This window comes from Leucopleurus acutus (genome assembly GCF_964270905.1).
Source record: "Leucopleurus acutus genome assembly, chromosome: X".
Taxonomy (NCBI): domain Eukaryota; kingdom Metazoa; phylum Chordata; class Mammalia; order Artiodactyla; family Delphinidae; genus Leucopleurus; species Leucopleurus acutus.
In genome coordinates, this window is record NC_139148.1 from 32,985,894 (window position 1) to 33,009,066 (window position 23,173).

The following is a 23,173-nucleotide window of genomic DNA, read 5'->3' on the forward strand; positions in this document are numbered from 1 at the left end:
GTTGATTTACAACATTGTATTAGTTTCTGGTGTACAGCAAAGCGATTCAGTTATACATATCCGTATATTTTATATATATATTCTTTTTCATATTCTTTTCCATTATGGTTTATTACAGGATATTGACTAGAGTTCCCTGTGCTATATAGTAGGTCTTTGTTCTTTATCTATTTTCTATATAGTAATCTGTATCTGCTAATCCCAAACTCCTAATTTATCCCTCCCCTCCCCTCTTTCTCCTTTGGTAACTATAAGTTTGTTTTCTATGTCTGTAAGTGTGTTTCTGTTTTGTAAATACATTTGTATCATATTTTAGATTCCACATATAAGTGATATCATATGGTATTTGTCTTTCTCAGAAAGGTGATACTTTTTAAAAAAATTTTTTTTTATTGGGGTATAGTTGTTTTACAATGTTGTGTTAGTTTCTACTGTACAGCAAAGTGGAGTCCCCTGTGCTATACAGCAGGTTCTTATTAGTTATCTATTTTATACATATTAGTGTATACATGTCAGTCCCAATCTCCCAATTCATCCCACCACCCTCCCCCCACTTTCCCCCCTTGGTGTCCATATGTTTGTTCTCTACATCTGTGTCTCTATTCCTGCCTTGCAAACCGGTTAATCTGTACCATTTTTCTAGATTCCACATATATGCGTTAATATACGATATTTATTTTTCTCAGAAAGCTGATACTTCGATTTTAACCTGTCTTTCTCCTTGCCTCTTAATTTGTTCAGAACTCAGGAAGGGAAGAGGTGTACAATTTATGAGACCCCCTAGGTCCAAACACCAATGCTGAAAAGAACTAAGGTTTTGAAATTGAGACTTCACACCATGTAAATATGTTACATGGTGAAAGGACTTTGCAGGTGTGATTAGATTAAAGATCTTGGGATGGGAGATCATCCTGGGTGGGCCCAATGTAATCACAAGGGTCCTAATAAAGGGAAGGATAGAGGCAGGAGGCTCAGAGTCAAAGGAGGAGATGACAGAAGCAGAGGTCAAAGAGGAAAGAGATTTGAAATTGCTACATTTCTGGCTTTGAAGATGGAACCACTGACCAAGAAATGTAGGTAACCTCTAGAAGCTAGAAAAGGCAAGAAAATGAATGCTCACCTAGAGCCTCCAGAAGGAATGCAGCCCTGCTTAAACTCTGACATTAGTCCAGTAAGACTGTTGTGGAATTTTGACCTCTAACACTTACTGTAAGAGACTAAATTCATGTTGTTTCAGGCCACCAAGTTTAAGCAGCAATAGAAAACTAATACAAAAGTTAACAAGAAAGTAAAGTATTTCTTTTTTTTTAATTGAAGTGTAGTTGATTTACAATGTTGTGTTAATTTCCGCTGTACAGCAAAGTGACTCAGTTATGCATTTATACACAGTCTCTATTCTTTTCCATTACGGTATATCCCAGGATACTGAATATAGTTCCCGGTGCTATACAGTAGGATCTTGTTGTTTATCCACTCTGTATGTAATAGTTTGCATCTATTAACCCTAAACTCCCACTCTATCCCTTCCCCACTGCTCCTCCCCCTTGGCAACCACAAGTCTGTTCACTATGTCTGTGAGTCCATTTCTGTTTCGTAGATAGGCTCATTTGTGCCATATTTTAGATTCCACATGTGAGTGATATCATATGGTATTTGTCTTTCTCTTTCTGACTTGAAAGTAAAGTATTTCTTATATCCATATCTATCCCAAACAGGAAAACAGAAACTAGATCAAGATGACTATCTATTTCAGTAATTACGTGAGAGGATTTCTTTGTGGGAATGTAGTGGGCATTGTTGATTACTTACCAGCATTCAATAGTCACCTCACCTTTCATACCATGTGACCCAGCAATTACATTCCTAGGCATATACCCGAGAGAGATGAAAACATATGTCCACATAGAAACTTGTTCACAAATGTTCATAGCAGCATTTTTCAGAAGAGGGAAAAATGAGAAATAATCCAAATGTCCACTGACTGATAAACAGATAAATAACTATAAAAAGTACCCTGATTTTTACTGAAATATTTAGCCCTCTTCCATATCTCTGATACACTTTAGGGAACACGAACACTTCTTTGGTCTAAGTGTAATTCTCTCCTTGCTACAATGAATCATTCAGAAGCTCAAATTTAAGAGATTCAAGGCATAGAATTTTCCAGATTAAGAGATCAACTCATTACAGAAGAGCTTGGCTTTTCTGGCAACTCACTTTTTCTCTTTTATTATGTCTCTATCCAGTGGTATATCATGGGCAATGGTGGGAGTGGTCTTCCCTGGGTGCAAGCAATAAGAGGGCACATTGTAGAGAATTTATAGACAATAAAACCGACCAAAAGTTGATCTGCTTTTTTATGTTCTTTTATATGAAATTGTCTTTAGTCCATCTTCATTTTTTTAAAATTTATTTATTTTTATTTTATTTATTTTTGGCTACATTGGGTCTTCATTGCTGCGTGTGGGCTTTCTCTAGTTGCAGCGAGCGGGAGCTACTCTTTGTTGCGGTGCACGGGCTTCTCATTGCAGTGGCTTCTCTTTGTTGCGGAGCATGGACGCTAGGTGTGTGGGCTTCAGTAGTTGCAGCACGTGGGCTCAGCAGTTGTGGCCGGCGACCTCAGTAGTTGTGGCTTGCGAACTGTAGAGCGCAGGCTCAGTAGTTGTGGCACACGGGCTTAGCTGCTCGGCGGCATGTGGGATCTTCCTGGATCAGGGCTCAAACCCATGTCCCCTGCATTGGCAGGCAGATTCTTAACCACTACGCCACCAGGGAAGCCCCCATCTTCATTTTTTAATTGAAAGTTTTATTGATATCATTATAAAGTCACATACAGTCGTAAAAAATAGTAGAGAGAAATCTCCTGTATCCTTTTCCCAATTTCCCCCAATGGAAACATTTTCCAAACCTCTACTGCAATATCACAACTAGGATATTGACATTGATAAATCCACCCACCTTATTCAGATTTCCCCAATTTTACTTGTACTCGTTTGTGTGTATTTAGTTCTACCCAATTTTATAATGTGTAAGTTTGTGTATCTACCACCAAAGCCAAGATACTGAACAGTTCCAATACCGCAAGGATTCATGTTGGCTTTTTATAACCACCCCCCCTCCCTCCTGCCCCCTTCCCTCCTTCCCCCTCCACTATCTCCAACCTCATTTTTTAAACTTTTGTTTTAAACACGTCATATAAATGGAATCATACAGTATTCTTTTAGGATTGGCTTTTTCACTCAGCGTAATTCTCTGGAGATTCATACAACTTCTTGTGTGTGTGTGTTTTCTGAGTAATAGTCCATGTATATACCACAGTTTGTTAAAGCATTCACCCATTGATGGTCAAAGTGGTTTCCAGTTTTTTGCTGTTACTAATAACACTGCTATGAATGTTTGTGTACAGGTTTTTGTTCTGTTTTTTTTAATCACCCTACACTGGTGATTCTAAGCCATCTACCAGACCATTCCCATCAACCAGCTCCCTGCCTAACACACCACTCTCTCTGCCACATTTGCTGCTGACACCATTCTCAACACTGCTGCTGGTGTCGCTGGTACTGGAAGTTTGGTCTGTCTTCCCTGGATTGGAGGGTGGTAGCGAGAGGAGAGGGCAGCTGTGATGACAGTTCTGCTAATAAGAAAACTTGGATGAGTCCTTGACGAGACTTCTGCTTTTCTTTTTCTCTCCCCCCGTTTTCTCCTATTGAATAATGCTCTCCTTATTCTCTGATCCAAAATTCAGAGAGAACTATCAATACTTTGCTTGGCTTAATGTATCCCAGCCACCTTATGGATTAAAAATCAATCTGTGGATAAACCATCATTGGGTCAGGTGCTCATGCCTAGTGCAATATGTAGCCATTCCTGGGTAAAGAACATCTACTTCCCCAAACTGTGGGGCAGGGTCATTTCATCTGTGGGCTGTGCAGTTTCGTGTGTGTGTGTGTGTGAGTGAGCGAGTGATTTCTAAGAGGAGGCATTGAATGGGCGACTGCCATGTCCAGTATGCATGGGTGATTCTCTGGGTAGAATAGAGTCCATCCTAGCCACAAGAAAAGCAAAAATCAGTAAATAACAAAACATTAACCTTTTTATAATAACGTTCCTTTAACTAAGGTTGTAAAATGAACTCCAATATAATAAGATATAAAATTATCTGTAAACTTGTAAAAAGTTAGGTGATATACATCAAAAAAGGAATACTTTAGTTTTGGAGAAGTTGATTTGTAGCCCTTCTTTCTTTTAATAAGGAGAGTATAGGTTTGGTTTACTGGTAAGGCCTCTGAGTCCAAGATAATGAAAACGTAACATATAAAAGTGCTTTGTGTTCCATTGTTTACAACTGAGAACAACAAAAAGAAAAAAGTTCTCAAATTATTAAGGTATAATTTTTTAAGTGGCTAGGAAACACCTCTTACTCTAATACAGGGGTTGTTAAACTATGACCAGCCTGCCACCTGTTTTTGTAAATAAAGTTTTATTGGAACACAGTCGTGCCCATTCATTTACATACTGTCCTGGGCTGTTTTCAAACTACAACAGCATACTTGAGTAGTTGCAAAGGCCAATAATGTCTCAGATATTTACTTTTTGGCCCTTTACAGAACAAGTTTGCTTTAATTTAATTATTCAGAGACCACTACTCTAATCCTCATCATTTTGGGTGGTATTCTATATGAGCATTAACCGTGAAAGCCTATGTTAGCTCATGCAGCTTAATCCAAATTCCTAGCCTACAAAATTACAGGTTAAGGAAAGGTTGGTACATGATACAAAATTAATTTTCACTAGGAATGAAAATAACAGAACTTTCATTAAGTAATAATACTGCCTCATGTAAAACTCTGCCTTGAGAAACCCAGACTGAAATATCTCAAGTTAGAAGTGGGCATACATAAAAATATCTAAAAAGACACAGCATTCAGTAAAATAAAAAGTTTTATTTTGGCATGAAGAAAGTTGAATATACATTACTGGATAAGCCCAGGCATCAAATTCCCTGATCTGGTTAGGCAGAACTGCAAAGAAACTTCCCCATATAGGCTTCACCGTTAAAGCATCCCAGAGTGGGGATAGTTGCCCACATTTTGTGTCCTATAGGGAAGATACATACCATCCCGGTGGTACTGTGAGTGTCTGTACAAAGTTCCCGCTTCATCTCTGAGATCCTTAGAAACCATTTTGGGAAGAGATACTCTTTATGAAGCAGTTAGGGGCCATCTCTAATTAGGCCTGGATTGTCAATATATCCTACATATCCAAGGATGACATGGGGTGACATTGACTGGGACCACAGTGAGAAATACAGGATTTGCAATTAGACAAGGTGGGCTAGAATCTCCTGGACCACTGAGGTTAATGTATATTGATGGTGGCTATCTAAATCTTGGAAAGGCTGAATGCTTAAGATCCTTTTATAGGGAATTTAGTAAATATGCAAAGGTCAATTTTACTGAATTATTAGACATTGAAACTATGAGCCTCTTTAGCCACAAGTATAGCTCCACCTTCTAGATTATAAAACAAGTTCCCCTTGGGTAGACTGTAGCACATGGAGTGAAATTTTCAATTCATCTCTCAAACTTTGCTTTGCAGGCTTCCCTGGTGGCGCAGTGGTTGAGAGTCTGCCTGCCGATGCAGGGGACGCGGGTTCATGCAGCGGAGCGGCTGGGCCCGTGAGCCATGGCCGCTGAGCCTGCGCATCCGGAGCCTGTGCTCCACAACGGGAGAGGCCGCAACAGTGAGAGGCCCGCATACCGCAAAAAATAAAAAAATTTTTAAAAAAAGACCTAGTTCCTTTGCTACAAAAAAAATCACAGATTTTTCTCCCGCTTTTAAAAAACTGTTATCAAGGATAGACAAGGTGTTTTACTCAAGCTTTAAAAATATAATCCGCAGCATCGTAAGATTACCTTTAAAATGTGATGATGACTGTAGGTGGTGAAAATGCTTTCAGTGACTCATAATTAGATAACATCCAACGTGGAAAGAAGAGCAAAAAAGTACTTTTTACCACAGAAAATGTAATGAGATGTTGCCATCATTTAGGGCTGTATACAGGTACTTTACAAACATAAAATTATAGCTTTACAAAAATCCGAGTTAGTACTTACATCTGAATACCCTAACTTTACATACTTAAAGTCTTTAATTAAAAACAGAAAAAAACAGCAACAACTTGATTGAAAGTTGACAAATAGGACAAAATTCCTTGCCAAAAAATAGTTATTAAAGCTAATAAATAGTTATAGAATATATTTTATACTGCCTTTTTTTTTTTCTTTTTTTTCTTTTTGGCGGTACGCGGGCCTCTCACTGTTGTGGCCTCTCCCGTTGCGGAGCACAGGCTCCGGACGCGCAGGCTCAGCGGCCATGGCTCACGGGCCCAGCCGCTCCGCGGCATGTGGGATCTTCCCGGACCGGGGCACGAACCCGCGTCCCCTGCATCGGCAGGCGGACTCTCAACCACCGCGCCACCAGGGAAGCCCATATACTGCTTTTTAAAATAACTTTTTATTAAAAATAATAAAAGGCATGAAATAGGAGCTGTTATTTATGTTGTAATGGTCAACACTGGGTTCGGGTTGCTATTTTAATGGCATTTATTCTGTACAATGTATCTATGTGGTCTGACATTCATTTCTCTTCCTCATTCCTGTTATTTAGAATTTCTTAAAGACAATGCCATTTCTTTAACTATTCAGTGAACATCCAGAAGCAAACGTACAGTGCAGGAAGATAATCTTTATTACATTTTAACTAGAAACAGAACAGACAGCAAGTTCACGAGGTATTTTTGATTATTATTCTTTTAAAATCAGGCTTCAATAACAATAATCAAAAGCAAGCCTTAACCGCACAGATGTATTTTGGTCACTATTATAATCTTCAAGGCACAAAAGCCAGCAGCGTAAACTAACATAAAGGTAATGACTGATAAATTTTGACGTGCCCAAAATGTAGATCACTGCATTAAACTCCATCCTTGTATTTTCTTCATCTTCTTCTTACACACTGAACAATTATTGTTACTCAGCAAAATATCAAACATGCACATAGTATTCCTAGAAGAATACTATCTTAATATTGTCAACATTAAGCTTTTCTTTCCCCCCAGAATTCAATGAATCATGGTTCCACTCCCTATATATATTAGTGTTAGTGGTAATATGCAAAATTGACTTTGTTTTCAAGGTTAAATAGCAAATTGACTTCGCATTTGGTGGCCAGCTGTGTACTCTAATTTTTCATCTTTTATTTTCTTAATAAATTTAACTATATTTCATAAGCCCTGAGATATTCAATAACCTGCTAATGATTGTATACGTTTTATACTTTACCCCACTCAATTTGAACCTCACATAATAAGTATTTAAAGTTATTTACAGATGATTGTAACTAAAGCAATGACAAAATTTACTACTTGTATATTATACTGCTAATAAGGCCTTTAACTAAGAGTTGCATATTTTATGCATTTTTTTGCTTGTTAGGAGCAATTCTTAAAATTACATCTATAATTCTGTCAGCAATAAGTGCTTTTCATTTGCTTACTTCTACCTAGATAACCAGATTCACTTTTTTCCTCTCTTGTAAAACAACTCTTTTTTTTTCTTCCCAAACATAAATGTCAGTTGTCCAACTGAATAGGTACCAAAAGAAACTTAGAATTTGAACAGCATATTGATAACTATAATTAGCAGAGAAATAGCTCATAACAGACATTCAGTAAATGTTTGTAACACATGGAATGAATGAAGTGTAAGGCAGCTGTTAGAGTCATATACTTTTCATCATACACTGTAACTAATTTTGTTTACCTTACCTGATTTAATTCACCTTCAAATGTAAATAAGAATTTGAAATTTAAAAAGCTGATTTAAGGGAATTCCCTGGCGGTCCAGTGGTTAGGACTCTGCACGTTCACTGCCAAGGGTGCGAGTTTAATCCCTGGTCAGGGAACTAAGAACCCACAAGCTGCGTGGCACGGCCAAAAAGAAAAAGAATGGAATTACTTTCCACTAAATCATATGTACAACTAAGAAGGAGAAATAAAAAACTAAGAAGTGTTAACTAATTATTATCATTTTCTCCACATTGATCCTTGCAGTATTTTTGTTCATATATTTATCCCTGTTAACTTTTCTAGCTGAAAGAGAATTTAATTATCTGAATGGTTTTACCCACCTTCTTAGGTACATATTATTAGTGAAAAGCCAGTGTAAATATAAGGTTGTATTTTCATGTCATGCCATATTTCTGTATTTGTTTTTTCCTAATGTTGAGGTTTTCCTATTCAAATGATGCTGTAGGAATATGAGATAATCTGCCAACTTCCTATGAGATTGCTTGCTTGCACTATTCAGTTTTTGTTGATAGTTTTGAAGCATATTGCACACTTGTCATCTAGCACACGAATAAGTAACTGTTACTCTTTTTAGAAAGGATACAGTGACAAATTCTTGTTAATGGTTTTGGCCGAACATTTTTAGCCTGTTACAGGACAATAGCAATGGCAAAGACATTGACAATACAGTTCATGGTTCGGTTTTCCCATCTTACAGTACAGGTTCCTGAAAACACACAACAAAAGGACGTTGAAATACCAGCAAAACATCAGAATTACCAGGAAAAAATATATATATACATTTTTAATAGGTTTTAATATCACATTTCCTTCAATCTGTTCAATCTTCATATTTCCTATTTGTCTGACGGCATACTTGTCACTAGGTACAAAGCAATTCTGTTGATAAAGTCTTGTGGGAATTTAATTAGAGATAAATAAGGATTTGATAACAAGTACACTATTTGACTTTGCTAGAAGTTGGATTTTGTTTGAATCAGCTTAAAGTCTCTTACCATCAGATGTGGTGTCCCAAAAACATGAGCTGGCTGTGTGAAAGCCATATGCACTCCTCTGGACCACCGCACAGGTCACTAAAAATAAAGTTGCACAGTAAGAACACTTACAAACGAAGGAAAACGTATCTGAGTGTTTGAGTTCGGAGCTCTAAAAGCTATAAAAATAACAGAAAACAAAGCATTCAGCGAATGGATTGAAAAAAATAAGTCTCTCATCTTGATTATTTACCAGCACGCTCTGACCCCACTGGGTCCAGTCTGTTTGCTGCCCAGTGCCATAACCAATGGTGACGGCACTGCAGGAAAAATCTGGGCGAAATTATGTGCCTTGTCCCATGGGCATAATTCAGACACAAAAACAAAGAAAATATTCCACTTTACAAGTATTGTGTGGTACTTCACAGTCCTACACGTAAGGAGGCATGGCACTGATGAAAGGAAGACAGTAGGGCTGAGGGAATCTCACTGAAGATAACCGATGCAAATGTAAAAGATGATGCTACCAAGACAGGTAGATGGTTGGCAAGAGCTCACACTGCTTTTGAGCTGTGAAAGATCTCCATCTGTTAGGTATTATCACAGATTATTTTTGTGATGAATAAGTCAGAAGTCCTTCACCCCCTATTAGTATCCAACTTGAGTGTCTCTCATTCATTTACATTCTGTAAATTCAGAGAAAAACCACAGGAACAAAGGTGAGTAAACTAGTGAAGAAGGACACCGATACTTACCAATATACTTATAAGCTTTTCCCAGCTTAACCAGATGTGCTAAGGATTGTTCCACTATGCTTGCGGTCCATTGGTTGATGTTGTTATGATTATAATCTTCACCTCCCAAGACCCCATCTATACACTAAAAGGGCAGAGGACAATTAAACAAAGTATACACATATCACATCAAAAAATTTATTCAAAACATAAAATACACTTATAACCTAATAAAACATCTTACAAGATATGCATCTGTTAAGTATTTATTATGCATCATCTCTAACTGTTGTAGAATTTTCAAAGCATTTCCGCATGCGTCATCTCACTCTGTGAGATATTACAGGCCATATAAAGATAAATGTGACATGGCCTCTACTGTAAAGAACTTAACGGTCTAGCAGAGAAGCTACTAAAAGAACTCTATAATACAAGGAAGACTAATCAAGGGTGGTAAGTCATTATGGGGTGGTGGAGATTTTAAAAGGGTGATATCAATTGGTTAAAGAATGGCTTTGAAACAGCTGGGATTTGAACTAGGTTTCAGATGCTAGAAACAAAGGATGAGACCAACTTAAAAATATATTTCTCATGTACAATAATTATATCCTATTTCATATCATGTAACTGCTTAGCTATCAAACAACAAGCACACCTGCCACTAAAAGTAAATCATCAACAAACGCTAGTTTTTAGGCACTCTAAAAAGAGAAAGTTAATTTTCCACGGTGTTTACGTGCATCCACTTCTGATACTTGATTAAGAGTACCGGTTTAGTATCACAGTCTTAGGTTTTAAGGTCACCTCAGCTACCCCTGTGTGACCTTCTACAAGTGACTTAATCTCTTGAAACCCCTTATTTTCCTAATCTTTAAAGTAGGGATAACAGCCTCATCAAGTTGTTGTGAGGATGGGGTGAGATAAGGAAAGCCGTGTGCTCAAACACAGTGACTGCCACAGAGTAAACACATAAGTAATGACAGATATTATTACATCATTATAATTATTGCTGCTGTTAGCTTATTTTTTCCAGTTTTACTGAGATATAATTGACATACAACATTGTGTCAGTTTAAGGTGTACAATGTGATGATTTGACACGTTATATTGTGAAATGATTGCCACAATAAGGTTAGTTAACACATTCACTTCCTCACATACTTACTTTTTGTTTGTGTGTGTGTGTGTGTGTGTGTATTGAGAACATTTAAAATCTACTTTCAGCAACCTTCAAGTATACAATACAGTACTGTTAACTATAATTATCATGGTGTATATTAGATCCTCAGAACTTATTCATCTTATAACTAGAAGTTTGTACCCTTTGACCGACATTTTCCCCACCCCATGGCAACCACCATTCTACTCTGTTTCTATGAGTTTGGATTTTTTTAGATTCCACATATTGGTCCGATCATACAGTATTTGTCTTTCTCTGACTTATTTTGCTGCTATTATTTTTTTATTCAAGTGATAGAGCCTGGAGAATAAAGCACTCATTCAATTCATTTATAGAATCCAGCTTAGTAAGACAGACACACACGTGCACGTTGCAGCTTTCATTTACTACAACTGGACTATAGTAGAGGCACTAATTAATATGGAATCTTAAGCTGAATAGTATAAACTCTTCACTAATCATAAAACGCAAAAAGAGAAATTAAATATAGAGGGGTTGAAGAAAGTAACAACGTACCTCAAATTACTCTCCTAGAATGTAACATGAAGAGTTAGGAGGGTCAGTGGCCCAAGGATCACGGGGACAGAGATTAATCCTGACTTTACCATACCCAAGCTGACGGCCTTTGGGAAACCTCTTCCTCTCCCTAGACTGCTGTACCTTAATGGGAAACTACCAGCCCTTGTTTACTTTCAGGTTATCTAATAGGACTGCTTCAAGTTCTGCTCCAAACAACAGAAATATCAGGGGCCTGTGGATGCCACTGTAAATAGCCCTGCTAATTACTATTAATTAACATTTAGCCTTCTTCATTACCACTTAACCAGGAGGCCCACTAGATAATGAGGTCCTTAACCTGCTCTGTATTCCCAGGGCCAAACTCAGAACTCGGGCAGGGAGCAGGCACTCAATACATGTTTGTTGTTGAAGTAATACTGGCTTTGATATACTCTCTGGGCATCCTGAATCAAATATACTTTAGATTAAGCTCCAAGTTAATTCCATTTGTAACTCACTTTTTATATGAAAATTTGTGGGCAAATTCTATTACTGACAATAAATAAAACATGCATATCACCAGTAAGTGAGTGGCTCTAAGACTTCAGCAGGAAAAATATATTAGCATAGGGGCTCAGAGGAAGGACTCTAAGAAAATAAGGAGATCAGCAAAAGATAAGGAAAACAGAAATGCCTGCTGAAACTGTATAATCATCGGGGAAGTGCTGAAATGTTTTCAAATAGCGCTCTCTCTCTCTCTCTCTCCCTCTCTCCCTCCCTCCCTCCCCACCCCCCTCACCTTTCAAATACCTCAATGGCAAAGACAGTTGGCTCATGGGAAGAGAGGGGGAGGGAAGAGGATACACAGGTACCTAAAGCCAGCTGTGGCAAACCTGAGATGTCTTTCGAGTCTCATATTTTATATGAAAATTTCAAATGAAGCTTGCTTTTGACTCCATAATGTATCAGTTTGTTTTCATTTGAAAATGGTGTTAAATTATTTATATTACTTAACTCCCTCTTGCAAGTATGGAAGTAAAATTGATGCTCTAAAATGCACCCAGTGGGGACTTCCCTGATGGTCCAGCAGTTGAGAATCCATCTTGCAATGCAGGCGACACCGGTTCGATCCCTGGTCGGGAAACTAAGATCCCACATGCCGCGGGGCGACTAAGCCCGCGCGCCACAATGAAAGATCCCACGTGCCGCAACTAAGACCCGACACAGCCTAAATAAATAAATAATTTTTTTTTAATAAAAAAAAATGTACCCAGTGGCTTCTAGGACCTCCTAGCCACCACTCAATATGGGTATCTCATTTTAAGAAGCATGGTTCTTTTAACTGAACAAACCATCAAAGTAACCCATGCACATGGGTTTAAAAATCCAACAGAACAGAAGAGCTTACAATGCAAAATAAGAATCCCCTCCCCACCCTTTCCCATCCCCAGCCCCCTTCCACAGAAGAAACACTTTTAGGGTACAACTGTTTTTTTATCTCTTAAGGGTCACTCACATGTCTAAATAATGTTTATATAAGTATTTCTTGATTTATGAATTCTAGACAACATCCCTAGAGCTCCTGCTATGACAGATGAAAATTTAGTTCCCTAGGACCACCTGCCACCTCCTGCCCCCCCTCCCCACATCCCTCAATATAATGAATTTGCTATGTTTACTTCAATATATTTACATTATTAGAAGCATGTTTCTTTTCTACTCTGGATGTTTCCTTCCACGCAGAGGATTTTTTCCTTAGCATCCCTGGCCTCTCGTCCCACCTGTTATTATTCCTCCCCATGGAGGTGGAGTGAGCTACTGGTTGGTACCTTTCTCATCTGGGAGGGCCAATCTCCCAAATGCCTTGGACTTCGCTATTTGGTTTCTCCTTCCCTCTTCACCCAGAGCAACGAAAGGCACCAGGCTGCTTGAGTGTTTCTCTCTGCTGACTCTAACTTTCCCTTGGATGCCTCTTCCAAGGTCTGAACTGAACAGGTAGGGAGTTAGCAAAACAAGCTCCAATCTCCAACTCAGTTTTTATCAATAATAAAGGTGATATTTGGTTCTCTTTCTACTAACTCTTTGGTCTTTTCATATGGTTCATAATGTGGGTAAAGAAGAAGGTACTATTTAAAAGATTCCTCCAATACCCCAGCATCCTTTGCTTCATGTTCCATCCACCAAGGACAGTCTCTCTTGACTTTCCACTTTGAAGCTGTTATCACTCCTGCCCTCCCATGACCTCCATCCCTTCTTCCACCCCCCGCCATTGCCCTCATTTGTGCTTTTGCATTGTCAAGGTATCGAAAACATTTGCATTTTGTTATAATAATGATATATTCCTGGCTACAAAGCTCTAATACATGATTTTGAACTATTAAAATATGGCGGGATTTTCAGGTGCCTATCCAGCTCTCTCAGACCTCACGTTGATCCTAGTTTTACGAGGCCAGCCCTGGGTGAGTTCCGGGTGAGTTCGTGCCCTAAGCATTCAGGCAGGTAAGGCATCGTCTCAGGACTGAGATGGTGCTCAGTGCCCAGAGGGCCAGCCAATCCAGCCAAGCCTAAAGGTAGTTGGGGCCTGCTGCTAGGACGCGGGCCGCAACAGCCATGCCCACAATACAAGCCTACCTTCCAGGCCAGCCTATTTTTTTCTAGGATTTGGCACAGTTAAAAATGACTCAGGACTATTAAAAGTGTTCATAAATACCTTACCCACAGTTCGTCTGTATGTGATACCACTAGAATAATTAAAGTTCCTCTGCCAACACTGAGTCCCAAAGGGAACTTCTTGTCTATTTGCCTAACACGAGGACCACATATCATATTTCAAATATTTTTCTGAAGAATTTGATTTACCGTCATATCAGTGTCTAAAAGATATTAAGTGATTGCTTTTCCAATCTGTGTGTGTGTGTGCGCGGCCGTGCCATGAGGCATGCAGGATCTTTGTTCCCTGACCAGGGATCGAACCTGTGCCCCCTGCATTGGGAGTGCAGAGTCTTAACAACTGGAAGTCCCTATTTTTCCAGTTATATTGGGCAAAAAAAAAGCATACAATAACCAAAGCAGATATTTCTAGGGTCTTTTATTTACTTGATATATATATATATATATATATACACACACACACACACACACATATATATATATACACATACATATATATGTATGTATATACTATAATTATATGTTTATTATACTATACATATAATTTACCTATATACTTTTAGGGCATTAACATTTAAAATAATATTTGGCCCCATTGGAATAAAAGTTCTTTTATTCAAAAGACAGAGAATCAGTTTAGAAAACAGCAAGCCAGTTTTCTAGATCAATATTTATCCCTTTCAGGGTAAGCCCCAAGATGCCTGACAGCATCCAACACAACAAACATAGAAGCACCCCTATAAAGAATTAGTGAATAAATATGAAAAATCTTGCTTTAATACGAAGGTTTCTAACTTTGTGCCATAAGTCAAAACACAGCTTTTTAAAATTTCAACCAATGCATCAATCTTCAAGATGAACAAGATATGTAACTCACCTCTTTAACAATATTGTGGGCTTCATCAGCATTGAAGCCGACCTAAAGATGGAAAACAAAAGATAAAGTTGTTTTCAATACAGACTTCCTTTTCCTGGTAGCTATGATGCTACACAGAATAACCTAGGCTGGCCTAGACAGGTTTCAGTGACAGGAGACCACAGTGAAAAGGGGCATTAAGTCTACTGAGGCTACTAATCCCACCTTGATCATCTTTAAAATCGCAAAATGCTTTCCCCACCTACCTCCATGGAGATCTTGATTGATTAGTTCTGAAGCAGAGCCTGGGCAACTATGTTTTTGTAAAAAGTGCTTTACTCATATAACACTACTATATATAAAACAGATAATCAACAAGGACCTACTGTATAGCACAGGGAATTCTACTCAATACTCTGTAATAATCTATATGGGACAAGAATCTGAAAAAGAATAGATATGTGTATATGTATAACTGAATCACTTTGCTGTACACCTGAAACTAACACAACACTGTAAATCAACTATACTCCAATATAAAATAAAAAAATTTTAAATAGATATGGACAGCACAGAAAAAAAAAAGTGCTTTACTGGTGATTCTGATGAACACCAGAGATTGAGGATTATTGGATTGTAAAGCTCAGGAAATAGGAGGTGGGTATAAGGATGTGTTATCAGTACACAGGAAATAGTTGCAGCTAAGTGAAAATGAGGGGGAGTGAGAAAAGAATGCTGAATAGATAAGTTTCAAATTTGTTTTTAATTTATGCTTGGCAAAAATGTGGCTTTTCTGAGTTAAAGGTTATGAAAATACTTGATCATTCCAAATTAATGTCACTTTATAACATATAAATAATATGTTAGACCTATAATCTATATAGACCTATAATATAACAGGTCTGGCAACTTAGTCTTTCCTGTGGAGTGGCTTGATACAATCTTGAGTTAAAAGCAACCATGAATGACAAGGAAATGTCCTAGAGTCAAGAACTAGGCTACGTGATAAGATTGCAATCTAAACCAAAGCACTTCAGGTAGTACATGATTTGTTTCCATAGAGACGTTTTTAGGTGCTGTATGACATCAGCATGTTTGTAAATCCCACTATACAACAAAACAGTTCAAAAACCAAGTAAATTCTGAAAATAAGTACCATCTTGAGGACAGATTTAACATATTTTCAACTCATTTAATTACACCAGATAATTCCCCAACAAACAACAAAGGAATAAAAATACCCTAAATAATCAGAAATATCATGAAAACAGGTGTCACAACTGCCCCTATTAAAATGGTCATTTTACCTTCAAATAAGGTCCTTATCTATTTTCAAAAGTGGTCTACAAATTAAATGGGATGTCCATTCCACTTCAATTTGGAAGGTCACCCGATAATCAGGTTGTACTGGGTGGCCATGGTAACGCATGTAATTTTCTTTTTAAATATAGGTATTTAGGGGGTACTGCAGTACAGAACCTCTTAGGAGTCAGCAGACTAGTGCTTCTTGAGGGTGAAATTGCTTGTGCTTCAATTTCTAAAATGAGAATACTTTACCACTAACCTTGAGGTGTGTATGCCACCTGCAGCATAGAAGTAATGAATTTAAATGTGGTCTTAGCTTCTGCAGAAGCCCACATCCTAGAGATGAATGGTTCAGAAGCCCCTTTCAGGGGTCTAATGATACACCATTTTATGCTGCACCTCCACCACGTGCCTGCCTACTTTTATTTCACCGCACCATTCACCTGTGGCTACCACTGGACAGAAGATGTCTTTGTTTATACTGCCCTGTCACGGGTTATTCTGGGATCCAACAGGCCTCATCCTCATCGTGGTTAAAGTGAAGCCAGAGTTGTAGTTGTGTAGTCAGAGGTCTGGGTTCAAATGGAGCATCTGTCATTCCTGGCAGTTCTAACTTTGGGCAAGTCACTTAGCCGCCATGAAAGTCAGAGTCCCCCATCAGTAACAGGAAGATGACAGATGACATCACGGGATTCTGGTGAGGTTTCGGGAAGCCTGAGTCAGTAAGCAAGGGCTCCTTAATCCATAAGGCGCCTCCTTCCAAACCACCCAGACGAGAGTGCCCGGGAGCGGGACCGGCTCTGCCACCAGGGCCTCGCTTGGCGGGGATGCGGCACCTGCTTTGGGACACCAAGGGGCGGAGGAACCAGCCAGGAAGACCGGTTCTCGAGGCCCGCCCTGCAGACTGGCGGCTCCCTCCACCCCATCCCTACCCCACGCACCCCGAGTCAGGCCTTCCACCCCTCGGCCCCGACCTCACTGCCAGCCCCCTGTGCTCCCAGCAGCCCCTGCCACCCCGACTCTCAGCCCACCCTCAGGCCCTCGGGGTGGGGAGCCGAGGATGGGCGGGGCGGATCCCGGGCCCCGAGGAGAGGACCCGGGCTCGGAGGACGCCGCACCCCAACTCTCGGGGCCGCCGGGTGCCGGGAGACCACCCGGCCAAGACTAAGCGCCAAGGCGGACGGGGGTCGCTCGCGGGCGGTGAAGGGGCGGTACCTCGTCGCAGGGGCGATGGTACTCCTCCATGGTGGCGCCAGCTCTCCTAGGGGGCTGAGGGGTGGGCAGGTCTAGCTACGCGGCCGCGTACTGGCCCCGGGGAGGCCCCGCCCCCCGGTTATGGCCCGGGGCGTTCCCCACGCAGGCCCCGCCTTTGCGTCACAGCGTTACCACCTTCCTGCCCTCCCCACCCCTCCACCCCTCCACCCCCCCACCCCCGCTCCGACTCCCATCCCACCCTCCCGCAGGATTCCTGCGACTGGAAGTGACTCTCTGTTACCTCCAACCTTTCTGGAAACGAGGGTTGGGTGTTAAAAAGCTGGGATTTGTGCCGGTGTGGGTCAGATGGAGTGACCTAGCGTCAGTCCGTCTAAACTCTGCAGTATTTATGAGTGCCCAGTGCCATGGTTATATGCACATATTCGTGCATCATAATCCAGCAAATAAGTGTAGTGAACGCAATGGTGAACAAGCTGCTTTGATTTGTCTTCTTACTAGCTATGTCACTTGGAAAAATTAACCTCCCACAGCCTCAGTTTTCTCGTATGAAAACAAAATTACACCTATTTCATGGCTGGTTGTGAGGATCAAACGAGATGCTGTACGTACTCCAACTCCTGAAGCGGATGCTCTTACACCCCTCCTCCTCCATGACTATGTAAAAGAAACCAAAAAACAAAAGAACTTTAATTTGTAGGAGAGAAGGTACAAATATACTAAATCAAATTATAAATATTAGCAGAACAATGGTTACCTTTATTTAAAAATTACGAAGTTTCAGATAATCCTAAGGATTTTCTCATTTAAACCTGTGAGAACCCAGCAGGTTTGGTTCTGTTACCATCATCCCATCTTTCAAGATGAAACTGAGGTACAGAGAGTTTATTTGCCAAAGGTCATATATCCAGTAAGTAGTAGAAGAAGGATTTAAACTTAAGGAGGCTGATAGCAGCTAGCAGCACCCAAGTTCTCAATCACTGTATTAGTTTCCTATTGCTGCTGTAACAAATTATCATAAATTTAGTGGCTTAAAGCAGCACAAATTTATTGTTTTACAGTACTAGAGGTCAGAAATCTAAAGTGAGTCTGCAGGAGTACGTTCCCTTTGGAGGCTCGAGAAGAGAATCCATTTCCTTGCCTTTTCCAACTTCTAGAAGAGGCCTACCTTTCAACGGCACAAGTGTCGTTTGGGGACCATGCTTTAAAACCACCATAGCTGGGCTTCCCTGGTGGCGCAGTGGTTGAGAGTCCGCCTGCTGAGGCAGGGGACACGGGTTCGTGCCCCAGTCCGGGAAGATCCCACATGCCGGTGGAGCGGCTGGGCCCGTGAGCCATGGCTGCTGAGCCTGCGCGTCCGGAGCCTGTGCTCTACAACGGGAGAGGCCACAACAGTGAGAGGCCCGCGTAACGCAAAAAACAAAAAAACAAAAAAACAAAAAAAACACCATAGCTTTATTAGTTAGTATCCTGGTTGCAAGTAACAGAAGATTCAAGTACGATGAGCTGAAATACTAAGGACATTTGTTTTCTGGCATAGCCAGAAATACAGAGGTAGAGATGTTCCACGTTGGTTCAGTTGCTCAACAACTTTTTGGCGTCTCTGTGCTTTCCGTCTTTCCATTCTACTATCCTCAACATATCAGCAATATTTAGTCATGGCCACACGTGGCTGCAGCAGTTCTGGTATCACAAGGAATGAAGGTATCACATCCAATGAAGAAAATGGACATTGACTTGGGTTGATCAATTTATTTTAGGAAGGCAAATCTTTACTTGAAATCCTGTGGAGTCTTCTCCTGAGGTCCCTCCCATTTGCCAACATTCAGTCATGTGATTCCTCCCTTGGCAAAACCTATGGGAAAACACATGTTTGGTATTTTCACCTTCAATGGTGAAAAGTGAGTGCTACTGGAAAGGAAAAAGAGATGTGACATAATTGTTGGTAGGAAAGTCCTTACCAACTATTTTCATGCTGTGGTCCATATATAAAAGATAGTAATATTTGCATGATACATTGGAGTGAACTAGAGGGGCTTTGGGGTATTTTTATGTTGTTTAATTAAAACATATTTTCTTTAAGTTATATAATTGTAAGGAAAAAATAAAATTAAAAAGTGTTAAAAATTTAATTTGTAAAAACTTCCAAATGAAATCTTTCAAATCTTTTAATGAGACCCTCAGTCTTGCTTTCATGAATAATATTTTATATCTGGATTTATGCTTAAAATAGCTATATGCAATTTCTGTTTGAGACATTTTAATAACTATTTTTCCTCCAAATCTTAATAGATTCTATTGTTGAGAAGTGTTCTTCATAGAAGTAACTGATAAAACATTTAGACCCATTTTATAAACCATTCAAATTATATTTAAGGGCTTCTGTAATGGTGGTCTAAGTAATTAGAACTAACCCTTTCACTGCCAATTAGGAAAGTTGTGCAAAATATAATAAGCATTTGCTCAAAGGAATTGGAGTTTTAATAATATGGGGAAGAATTATGCATCTAAGACCTGGAGAAGCATGCAACCTAGAAGCACGAGCAGAGCATTTGGGACAAATATTTTCCCCCTGTGGGGGTAGAAGATGCAAAGCCTTTTGCTTATGAGCCAAGAGGTAATATAACCAGGTTCCATGCCCTGCCAAGGAGGAGATCTTTGGTAACAATCATATTGTGGGTTGAGAATCCAAGGATTACACCCTAGGAAAAGGTGTCAAACAATAAAACTTGATCTTGCAGGCACTGAAGCTCAGTTTTAAATCACTTCAATTCCTGAAATTGAATTAAGGTGATCTGGCATTGCTAATGTCTCTAGCCAACTTCCCAGAAGCAAATGTAAATTCTTTCTGGAGGAAGAAAACATCATCCTAGGCCTCAAATTAGATACATAATTGTTCACGTATATCATCGGATGCACAATAAAATATAACTTGGCACATACAGAGACAAAACAGCATTATCCTAAATCAACAGACAATGGGAACAACTCAACAAGGGATCTAGATGGTAGAATTATCAGAATAGGCTTTAAAATGTGTGTCTTAATGTATGTGAGATAATATTAAGAATTTCCTCAAAGAACTGGAAAGTATGAAAAATGTCCAAATGGAATTTCTAGAAGTGCAAAACACAATAACCAAGATTGAAAATTTAAAGGATGGGTTCTATAGTAGTTTAGACAAAGCTGAAGATTTAATTAGTGAAATTTTAAAAACAGGTCACAAGAAAATATTTGGAATGGGGCATAAATGAATATAAAATATGTAAGAAATCATAGAGGCAAAAGGAACACCATGAGAATGTTTAACGCATAAAATTGGAGTTCCAAAAGGAGATGAGAGGGAATGGACAGAAGCAATATTTGATGAAATAATAGCTGAAAATCTTCCAAAAATGATCGAAGAACTTATTAATCAGATCTTCTAGAGGAAGCAGAGGAACACTCAAAATATAATAATTCAGTAAGGATTTATTTACACTGATGTGTGTTGGGGAGGTGGGTACAGGGGAATCCATAATGAATAGTTCAGGAACCTGATAACAGTCTACCACGTTTGGCCTCAACATTCATCCTCTTGACCAGCTACAGAGGCAGAGACTATCACAACTATTTCATGTTACTTGAGCCTCTTCCAACTCCACCATCTTATATATAGGACACAAATTATGGCTAATGTTTTTGGTTTCAGGTGGTTGCATGACCAACTTGTTCTCACATTAGAATGATACCGTAGTTGATGGGTCATCTCTATGTGTTAAGCAGCACATTTTTAAAATTATTTATTTATTTTTGGCTGCGTTGGGTCTTCATTGCTGCACACAGGATTTCTCTAGTAGCAGGGGCTACTCTTTGCTGAGGTGCGCAGGCTTCTCACTGCGGTGGCTTCTCTTGTTGCGGAGCACGGGCTCTAGAGCGCAGGCTCAGTAGTTGTGGTGCACGGGCTTAGTTCCTCCGTGGCATGTGGGATCTTCCCAGACCAGGGCTCGAACCCGTGTCTCCTGCATTAGCAGGCTGATTCTTAACCACTGTGCCACCAGGGAAGCCCAAGCAGCACATTTTAAACTGCACATCTATTGCATTTATATAGACCTAGTGATTACCACTGTAATGTCACCAATGTCATGGATCAATGTGATGTTGTACAATTATGGAAAATGAGGGACTCCGGCAAACCTGCCCTGGAGGCCTTCTAATTTTTTAGTGCATGTTTTAAATTTTATATTCATAACTCTTAATTTCTGTTTTCCCTATATGTGCTTTCCAAAGTTACAATAAGATTCCAGGTGACTCTCCAATCTTTATTAGTACTTTTATACTATGCTACAACAACTTGACCCCCAATGCCTTGCCCTCCACATGCATTTCACCCTCTGGTGATAATGTGAGTAATCATGATGTCACCTCATGCCATGAACTACTCATGCCTCATGATTCTCAGCAGGAAGATGATCCATGAACTTCCTCAGAATATGAACATTGAAGGATTTATTTCATGAGGATCTAATTCCTGATACCCTGTATTAGTCAGGGTTCTCCAGAGAAACAGAACCAATAGGATGTGTGTATATAGAGAAAGGAATTTATCTTAAGAAATTGGCTTACACGATTGTGGAGGCTTGGTAAGCCCAGAATCTGGTGGGGAATGCCAGCAACCTGAACATTCAGGAAAGAGATGCATTTCAAGTCCAAAGGCAGCCTTCTGTAGAACCAGGAGAGCCTATGTTGCAGATGAAATCAGAATGCAGTCTGCTAGAGAATTCTCTTTTACTTGGGGGAGGTCAGCCTTTTGTTTTAGTCAGTCCTTCAACTGATTATATGAGGCCCACCCACATTATGGAGGGCAATCTGCTTTACTCAAAGTCCACTGAGTTAAATGTACATCTCATTCAAAAATACCCTCACAGAAACATTCAAAATAATGTTTGACTAAATATCTGGGCACCATGGCTCAGAAAACTTGACACCTAAGATTAACCATCACAGGCTACTTTTGGTACTAGTTACTGTATCAGTCAGGTTGCCAAGATGAAGAAGATGGCACACTCCAAATGGCATAAATTGAGGTGGGCTCATTTACAAAGGGACAAATTACAAAGGTGTGGGCAGGTGAATGACTATTGATATTACAAGAACCTGGGGCTAGCAATGCTGGAGCTGTCACCACTTCCAGGCCCAAAAGTTTAAGGGGAAAGAGAGGCTTAAACAATCATGGAGAGAAGGCCACTTTGAGAGGAGCAGTAATCTTTTGTCAAGGGATACAGCAAACCCAGGGTGCCTCCCGAAAAGGGAGCCAGAGGAATAATTACCCTGATCCCTTCACCCTTCCGCTGATCTCCTACTAATGCTCCTCATTGACTGCACTCAACTTGAAACCAAAGGGCATGGGAGCTATTGTAATCCATATAGGTCAGCTTCTCAAGGCAGAGGGGTCAAAGCGCGGACGTAGAGACGCAGAGAATATCTAGCACAGACCTCAAGCCACAGGTCTAAGAATCCCAAAGATTCCCCAAGCAGAATGAATAAAATAAAACCTGTATTTTGGCACATCACGGTATAATGATTGAAAACCAAAGGAAGCTGAAAAATTATGAAGTAGCATCCCCTCCCAACAAAGAAGACAAATTACCTAGAAAAGTCAAACAAGAAGACTGACATCTAACTGCTCACAGAAACAATAGAAAACCAAAGGCAATGCATTTGCCTTCAATGATAATGCATTTTGACACCTTCAAAATACTGAAGAAAATTCCGTGAACTTAGAATGTGTACCCAGCACAAATAACCTTCAAAAACGAAGATGAAGTGATAAAAAAATTAGGCAAATAACTGAGAAAATTAGTCACCAGCAGAAGTACACTTACAGAAATACAA

At 39.7% G+C, this 23,173-nt stretch overlaps 1 protein-coding gene across 1 annotated transcript; it reads right to left on the reverse strand.

The window, feature by feature from the left end:
- Positions 1-6,740: 6,740 nt before the first annotated feature.
- On the reverse strand, positions 6,741-17,377 carry DYNLT3 (dynein light chain Tctex-type 3). The gene is made up of 5 exons (XM_082864023.1): positions 17,303-17,377; positions 14,804-14,845; positions 9,600-9,723; positions 8,866-8,943; positions 6,741-8,576 (listed from the first exon to the last, which is right to left on the reverse strand). Exons 1-5 carry the CDS (start codon positions 17,330-17,332, stop codon positions 8,500-8,502), a joined length of 351 nt encoding a protein of 116 aa, XP_082720149.1. The 5' UTR covers positions 17,333-17,377; the 3' UTR covers positions 6,741-8,499.
- Between the last annotated feature and the right edge of the window lie 5,796 nt (positions 17,378-23,173).

Bases quoted from the DNA above. Each gene is read 5' to 3' on its own strand.
- DYNLT3 (XM_082864023.1), bottom strand. From the start codon at position 17,332: ATGGAGGAGTACCATCGCCCCTGCGACGAG. The intron at 14,846-17,302 runs GTACCGCCCCTT...TTCCATCTTTAG, and splicing joins ACCATCGCCCCTGCGACGAG to GTCGGCTTCAATGCTGATGA. The intron at 9,724-14,803 runs GTGAGTTACATA...CTGCCCTTTTAG, and splicing joins CCCACAATATTGTTAAAGAG to TGTATAGATGGGGTCTTGGG.